Here is a 7,796-nt window from a genome sequence, read left to right as displayed (position 1 = left end):
CTCCTCCTTCTACATCTTTGTTCAGACGTCGGTTGGTTTTGTGTTGGAGGTGCAGCTGAAGCCCATCATGCAGCTCTACATGACCGTTACCAGAGATTATCAGGCCCAGACCTGTGGTAGGTCCTCCCTCGTGATCCATCTGGGCTGTGTTCACACACACACACATACACACACACACACACACACACACACACACACACACACACACACACACACACACACACACACGGCCATCACAGTAGAGAACGATTCCCCGAGTCTGCAAGAAGAGAAACTCTCTTTCATTTAGTCTCAGCTGACGTCACTGCCGTGCTGGCATCCGTCTGCAGGTCTGTGCGGCAACTTCAACAACAACCAGGCCGATGACTTCCTCAAGCTCAGTGGCGTTCCGGACGCCACGGCAGCAGGTTTTGTCAACAGCTGGAGGACTCGCGCTGGCTGTGCTGATGTGAAGAGCAACTTTGAGAACCCCTGCAGTCTCAGTCTGGAGAACGGTAGGTCTGGCTGATGTGGACTCACTCTCCGCTCTGACCTCTCCATAATGACTCATCCTGGTGTTTCATTGGCAGAGAAATACGCCAGGCACTGGTGCTCCATGTTGAGTGACCCTCAGGGAGTATTCGCCGCCTGTCACGCCGAGATCAGCCCTGACACCTACAAAGAAGTGAGTCCCACAGCTGCCAGGCTACTGCTGGCACTCAGACTGGGGGTTCCTGCTAGATGGCAGCTGACGTGAGAGCTGTGCAGTGTTGGGTGGCATCGCCCAGTCAGGAACTTGTGTGCCGCAGCCATTTGTCCTTGTACTGCACCCGTAGAAGCTGATGTCTGTCCAGATTGAGGTGCATGCATACCTCTCATCATGAACCAGGACGTTCCTTCTGCGAATGCACCAGCTACTGCTACTACTCCGAGGAGTACAGAGTTACGTTTTTATCTTAACTGTGTGACCAAAAGTCAGTCGTGACCTTTCACCACCGCTGTTTTCACGTTCGTCCACGATCACCAAGTTAAAGCAAATTTTGAAGAAATGTGCTCCTGAGATGTGGTGTCAACTAAAATGGGATGAAGCAACAGGAAATCCAGAAATCCAGCACAGGAGCCACAGTTGCATAAATTAAATGTATTGATGAAAATCCAGAACTTTCTTTTCAGTAGTAAAGGTTTTTTCCCTCCAGTTTACAAGTTTCTTTGGTGAGTTTACCCTGCTGCCATCTCCCTGCAGAACTGCATGTATGACAGCTGTAACTGTGAGAAGAGCGAGGACTGCATGTGTGCTGCCGTCTCCTCGTACGTCCACGCTTGTGCAGCTGCAGGGATCCAGATCAGCGACTGGAGGAAGTCAATTTGTGGTGAGTTGTGACGAGATCCCATACAGCAGCAGGTCCAGCATCTGGATGGATCAGCACTCATCAGCTGATCCTCATGAATCATTCAGAAAGTCAGTGCTTACTATCGAGCACGTTCATGTTGGTGTAAAGGAGAATGGCAGTTGCGCTATAGTTTTGTAGGAAGGAGTTGGGTTGTCATTATTTAACATCTGGTTGTTTCATCTCCAAGACAGTTGGAACAATGTCTGTGCTTATTAAGATATTATGTCCTTCAATGGAACACTCCCATTGCCTTCTGGTGGAGGGAACCATGGAGAGGGGGATTAGTGAGCCTCTTGGACCGAGGCAAACACAACACAACAGAAATACTGGACTTGTGAAAAATCTTTGTTTCACTGGAGTGGAGTCGCTCCCTGTCTGAAAAAAAATACAGGTTGAAGGCACTTAAGAGTTTTACATGTTCTTGAGCCTCGTATGTCATCTGCCACTGTGGTTCTGCTTTCCTCAGGAAAGTTTGCCTCTTCCTGCCCCAGCAGCACCATCTACGCCTACAGCATCACATCCAGCAGTCGTAGCTGCCGGTGCATAGGCGCCACCGACCTCAGTTGTCACTATTCCTTCCCGCCCATCGACGGTTGTGTCTGTGCTGAGGGAACCTACCAGGATGACTCTGGGAACTGTGTTCCAGCCAAAGCTTGTCCCTGTTATGACAAAGGCTCAGTGGTGCCTCCTGGTCAGGTGGTCAACAAGGACGGAGTCATGTGGTACATTTATAATATAATTCAGTCATTACTACCAATATTTAAAGGCCCTTAACACGAAACATTTTCGAAACAATAGAATGCTGGAGGTGGGAGCATGTCAGACAACAACAACTTTAAATATTTCAAATTGAAGGAGTATGAAATATAACCTTTACCTTTTTTGTGAAAAATATCAAACCTTTTGAATATGTGACATAATGGATGTACATTAAGGTGTTGTTGTTGTTTTTTTACATTTTCTTCCTCTAGCACCTGTAAGGAGGGCAAACTCAGCTGCATTGGAGAAATTGTTGAACCTCAAAGTAAGTTACACAACAGAAGCACCTGAAAACCTGTAACGACTCAGCTCGCCTGTAACGACTCAGCTCACCTGTAACGACTCAGCTCGCCTGTAACGACTCAGCTCGCCTGTAACGACTCAGCTCGCCTGTACAAACTCACGTTTTCCTCGTTCAGTGGTTGAAGGATACAGATGCAGTACTAAGCTGATCCAAACACATCAAAACTCAAAGTGAACTGCGACTTATAGCTTTTGTAGCTGTGTAAGTTGTGTTACACTTTACAAAGAGGTTACATGAGTAACAGCTGCTTCATGCTTCACATTTTCTCAGCATAATGAAGTATCTGTTATCTATTGTAGACTGGGGAACCCCGACCTCCCCAGTTATTCTGTCCTTCTTGGCTGTAGCTTTTATAATGAACATGAACCCGTTTAGTAAAGTATAACGAGACACATGACCAGCATTAACAAACTCTTACTGACGTTCCCTTCTTGTAAAATGTTACCACATTTTCCTGGCAACAGTTTCTCTACTCTGTGAATGGAGAGTCCCCCCCCCCCCCTCTTTAGGAATCCCTGGCTGATTGTAAGATTTACCCTTAACAGTTCCAACAATAAATATTATAATCAACATTGAATTGTTTAATGCTGTGATGATGTTAAATTAGTGAAGGACAGAGTAAAGATACATGAGTCACATGTTCTCTCGGCAGCCTGTTCTCCTCCCCTGGCATTCTTCAACTGCTCTGCTAACGGTCCATCTGCTAAAGGAACTGAGTGTGAGAAGAGCTGCGACACATTAGAGATGACCTGTGTGAGTCGCTGTTTCACAACATCAAGGATGCTTCACATTCACGCATGGATGATTCATTTACATTGAGTGCAAAATACATCTGGATGAACTTTGACCTCCAGGTGAGCTCAGACTGCATTTCCGGATGTATGTGCCCATCTGGGACGGTATCTGACAGTAAAGGAGGCTGCATCAAGCCAGAGGCCTGTCCCTGCATCCACAATGGCATCTCCTACCAGCCTGGAGGGACCGTGAAGGTGGACTGCAACACCTGGTGGGTGAATCACATCGGGAATGACATGCTTGACCAGCACTAACCCACTAACCAGTAACCAGCTTTATACTCGTTATCAACAACCAACCACCAGGAAGGAAAATGCATCATAAAATAGCAGATTTTAAGTAAGCAACTCTGACTGAAGCCATTACCCAGCACCTGATTCCTGACTGCTTCAATGCCATGACAATAATGACACGTAGCCGGAACTACTTTCCTGACTGGGCGCAGTGATTTGACACAGCACCTCCAAAGCTCCATTGAAACTTGGGTCAACCGAACCAAACATTTGTTGAGGACTAGAAGATTAAAGTAGATTCAGTTTTATAGTCAATCATTTTGATCCAAAACAAGATATAAAATTGAAAAATACTGGGCACTTCCTTTAAAGCTGTTGATCATCCCCAGCCGCTATGCTAATGAGCTAACTCATATTTCTGTCCAGTGTTTGTAAAGGAAGGCATTGGCAGTGTGAGTCCAATGAGTGTGACAGGACCTGCTCGGTGTACGGCGACGGACACTACATGACTTTTGATCAGAAGCGCTTCACCTTCGATGGCAGCTGTGAATACATACTTGTTCAGGTATGAGAGCTCAAAAACTCCTGGTGAACATTTTATTATTAATGATGCTGTCCAAAAACAAGCTCATCATCAACACTCTGTCCACTGGTACCCAACATCAACACGCGAAGAGTCCAGGGTGCTACTAACATGATTATTTTCTTGTGTGTGTGTTCCTGTGGTAAGGACTTCTGTGGCAGTGCTCAGAGGAATGGAACCTTCAGAGTTCTTACTGAGAATGTTCCTTGCGGAACCACAGGAGCCACCTGCTCCAAGGCTATCAGAGTCTTCCTGGAGGTAAACCGTCAAGATGACAAACCGCATTTCTGTCTCAATTAAGAAACGGCTAACCCAAAGCTAAAATCCAAGATGGGAGCATGCTCATGTCCTGCATGTTTTAAATTGAAAATAGTTTTGCAAACTACAATCAAAGGTGACTGGACTTACTGGCGTTTTATGACTTCAGATCTTATTTTCACAATCTCTCTTCAAAAGCTCCTCAACGATTCAGCTGAACTATTCGTAAAAATTTGTGGTGGCATAAAGTGAAACTCTGAAAGCAAGGAAACTGTGTTTTGTGGAGAGGACAAACAAGACTGTTAGTCACAATTATATGGGTGCCAAAAGAGGCGTGGCACTCAACTGTCATGCGCTGATTTTGACCATATTTTCCAATTTAAAGGTCAAAGATAAATTTGACCTTGACATCCCGATGCGTTGGCTGTTATTCAGCATCATCTTGGGAGCAGGAGGAATACATTTAACTGCTTTATCATCAAATTTTATCGGCGTTTAGCTCATTAAAACTGGACGACAAGTGCAACTTGAAAGACTGAACAAGGCAAACAACATTCTACTTTTCTTTACTTCCCAGTCAGTCAATTAAATATATGCAACGTTCTTTTGTTAAGGATACAGAACTGATTCTAACAGAGGAAAACTACCGACTGGTGTCAAGTGGCAAAGGAGAGACCGTTCCGTTCCGCTACAGCACAATGGGCATCTACTTGGTTGTCGAAGCAAACAATGGACTCATTCTTATGTGGGACAGAAAAACCAGCCTGTTCATCAAGCTCAGCTCGAAATATAAGGTAAAGTTTCAAAATGTGGAGGAAGAGTTTGACAATAAATCTTGTGTTTGTAAGTTGTCACAGATTTTATGACTGAATTGTCTTCACTCTTGGTTCACTTTGTCATCAATCAATGTTTCTCTTTGCCTTCTTTACCACCTCAATTAGAGCAACTACCATTAGGAAGTTATCTTAACATCAGGGATGAGGGATTTTGTAGTCTAACAGAAATTTAAGAGGTCAAGGATGGGGTGTGTTTGTAGTCCAAGAGGAAGTGCTCATCTCCTGGTTCCTCTACCAACAGGAAGTGGTCTCCTTGTTCCTCCCAGCAGCCAATAGGATCGCTCCATGTGATTGTGGTGATTGAATCAGTAAATCAGCTCTGGTGAACAAAAGTTGATGATCTTGCAGGTTCAGTTCATCAAGATCATCTTCACTAATGAACCCTCTGATGATGCTGGAAGCCTGGATGCTACGGTTAGCAGTGCTAAGCTAACGGTAGCCTATGGAGGAGCTACACCAGAGTCACATGACCTCAAGGTCACCACCACTAAGCTTCAGGCTTCTTGTGTTTCCCCTGATGACCTTTAATGACCTCCATGACCTCTGTAGGCTCCTCGAGACTCTTGTTAGCAACCCAGGTTTTTAAGACTCCACCACTCCAACATCCACCAGTCTGGTGTTTACTGGTGGATCTGATGTAAAACTGAACCTCCACCATCCACCAGTCTGGTGTTTACTGGTGGATCTGATGTAGAACTGAACCTCCACCATCCACCAGTCTGGTGTTTACTGCTGGATCTGATGTAGAACTGAACCTCCACCATCCACCAGTCTGGTGTGTACTGGTGGATCTGATGTAGAACTGAACCTCCACCATCCACCGGTCTGGTGTTTACTGGTGGATCTGATGTAGAACTGAACCTGCTGGTATCTTCGGCTGCTGGAAACCTCACACCTGATTTTAATAACTGGGAGATGAGGGAACTGGGCACTCAACCATGAGAACTTATTTCTGGGTTTTAGGATTCTGCTTTTCCAGAGTTACTATGTTTAGTCCACTGCCAGTCCATTACCTGGTAAGTGTTGTATAAGTGCATAATGCCCAGTGATGCAGTAGCAGACAGGAAGTATTGTAAATGCTGATATCATCATTGTCTAGTAACCATTAGGTCATGTTAAGATTTACTACATAATGATAAGTTAAAGCAAATTTAACACGACTTTGACTGAAATGTTCAGACCCCATGTACCCAGATTTGCATTGATATGTATGTCTAACATCTCCCTAATCTAATGTCTGTCTGTGTTTCCAGGGTCAGGTGTGTGGCTTGTGTGGTAACTATGACAACAACGCCAACAATGACCTCACTACACGGAGCCGTGCTGTGGTAGTCAGTCCATTGGTGTTTGGGAACAGCTGGAAGGATTCACCAAGTTGCCCCAATACTCCGGGAACCTTCAGCCCCTGCACGGCCAACCCTTACCGACAGTCCTGGGCTCACAAACAGTGCAGCATCCTGCACAGCGACGTCTTCGCGGCGTGCCACTCCACAGTAGGTCGCTGTTGAAGTCAAATTCGAGTTTGCCTTCTGTCTTTAGCCTGCAATCTGCAATGATGATGTCACCGTTCTTCCATCAAGATAAGAACTGCAAACATTTTATACAGATATCCTGTTCGTATGAGAATTTAAGTGACATCAAGCTCAGCGCTTCTGTCAAGAAGAGGTCCTCCAAGGTCCACAATAACTATGGGACTCTATGTGATAACCCAGGTCTAGGTCAGGTCCAGTGTCTGGAGCCAACAGACCTGGCCCTGCTCAGACTCACATGAGGGCATGTTAACAGACAAGTGACTTGTCTCAGATGATAGCAGATAAGCAGTGCTAACAGTTGCACCTGGGAATTGAAAAGCAATTGTTAGAGTTCCGACTGGATGGCTTTTGATAATAATGGAAAGCTGCAAAGCTGATTGAGGCATGTTTGTGGTCTTTCACCATGATAGCAAGTGGACAGTTATAATGAGTAGACAGCCACAGTCAGCAAGAGAGGAAGAACAGAATCCTGGGTGACTCCCTGAACCTCCCATTCAAGGTGCTGAGTTCAATCAACCTTTGTAGAACAGCAACATATTCAGATTTAGAATAAAGTCCTTCTTCTGCTCTCAGGCCAAAAGATAAGTCATAATATAGTCTTTTATTTAACCATTCTTTCCATTTCATCGACACTTTAATGATTTGGCCAGTTGAGATGGAATTTGTTTGAACTGTTTTATTCTCTGACTCTTTATCAGTGTAGTTAGTCATATTCTGGAGTAAAATGTTACGGCAAGGTAATTCTAACCATAAATTAAATTTGCCTGTGAAGTGTAGAGAAGGGGAAGTGCGTTTGTTAGCATTAGCATTGCTGTTTCACAATTATTGAGCTTATTGTGTATTATCACACACTTGTAGGTGGATCCAATTCCCTACTATGATGCGTGTGTGTTTGACTCCTGTGCCTGCGATACTGGAGGAGACTGTGAGTGCTTCTGCACTGCTGTTGCTGCTTACGCTGAATCGTGTAATCAAGCCAATATCTGCATACGATGGAGGACCCCGAAGATCTGCCGTGAGTAACCAGGACTAACGTTCCTGACTGAAGCCCCTTTATGACCACAGGAAACTTCTAGAAGAACTACATTTGTTTCAGTTGCAGGAAACAAGATCCACATTTAGTTCT

At 44.9% G+C, this 7,796-nt stretch overlaps 1 protein-coding gene across 1 annotated transcript in view; it reads left to right on the top strand.

Moving 5' to 3' along the window:
• Positions 1–7,796, top strand: part of LOC147269820 (mucin-5B-like) — a 39,284-nt gene that overhangs the window by 8,815 nt on the left and 22,673 nt on the right. Inside the window, exons 13-25 of the mRNA XM_086196375.1 lie at positions 1–116; positions 330–494; positions 570–664; positions 1,223–1,349; positions 1,837–2,092; positions 2,342–2,394; positions 3,086–3,186; positions 3,288–3,439; positions 3,888–4,026; positions 4,192–4,302; positions 4,917–5,096; positions 6,392–6,631; positions 7,529–7,685. The exon at positions 1–116 is cut by the window's left edge and continues 22 nt beyond it. Coding sequence (XP_086052501.1) covers positions 1–116; positions 330–494; positions 570–664; positions 1,223–1,349; positions 1,837–2,092; positions 2,342–2,394; positions 3,086–3,186; positions 3,288–3,439; positions 3,888–4,026; positions 4,192–4,302; positions 4,917–5,096; positions 6,392–6,631; positions 7,529–7,685 — 1,892 coding nt within the window. The remainder of the gene's footprint in view (positions 117–329; positions 495–569; positions 665–1,222; positions 1,350–1,836; positions 2,093–2,341; positions 2,395–3,085; positions 3,187–3,287; positions 3,440–3,887; positions 4,027–4,191; positions 4,303–4,916; positions 5,097–6,391; positions 6,632–7,528; positions 7,686–7,796) is intronic.

Source organism: Aulostomus chinensis, chromosome 2 (assembly GCF_037954235.1).
Source record: "Aulostomus chinensis isolate RoL2024-O1b breed Wild chromosome 2, RoL_Achi_v1.0, whole genome shotgun sequence".
NCBI classification, from domain to species: Eukaryota; Metazoa; Chordata; class Actinopteri; order Syngnathiformes; family Aulostomidae; genus Aulostomus; species Aulostomus chinensis.
Note: the sequence above shows the minus strand (reverse complement) of the source record. Positions and strands in the feature narration are given on the sequence as shown.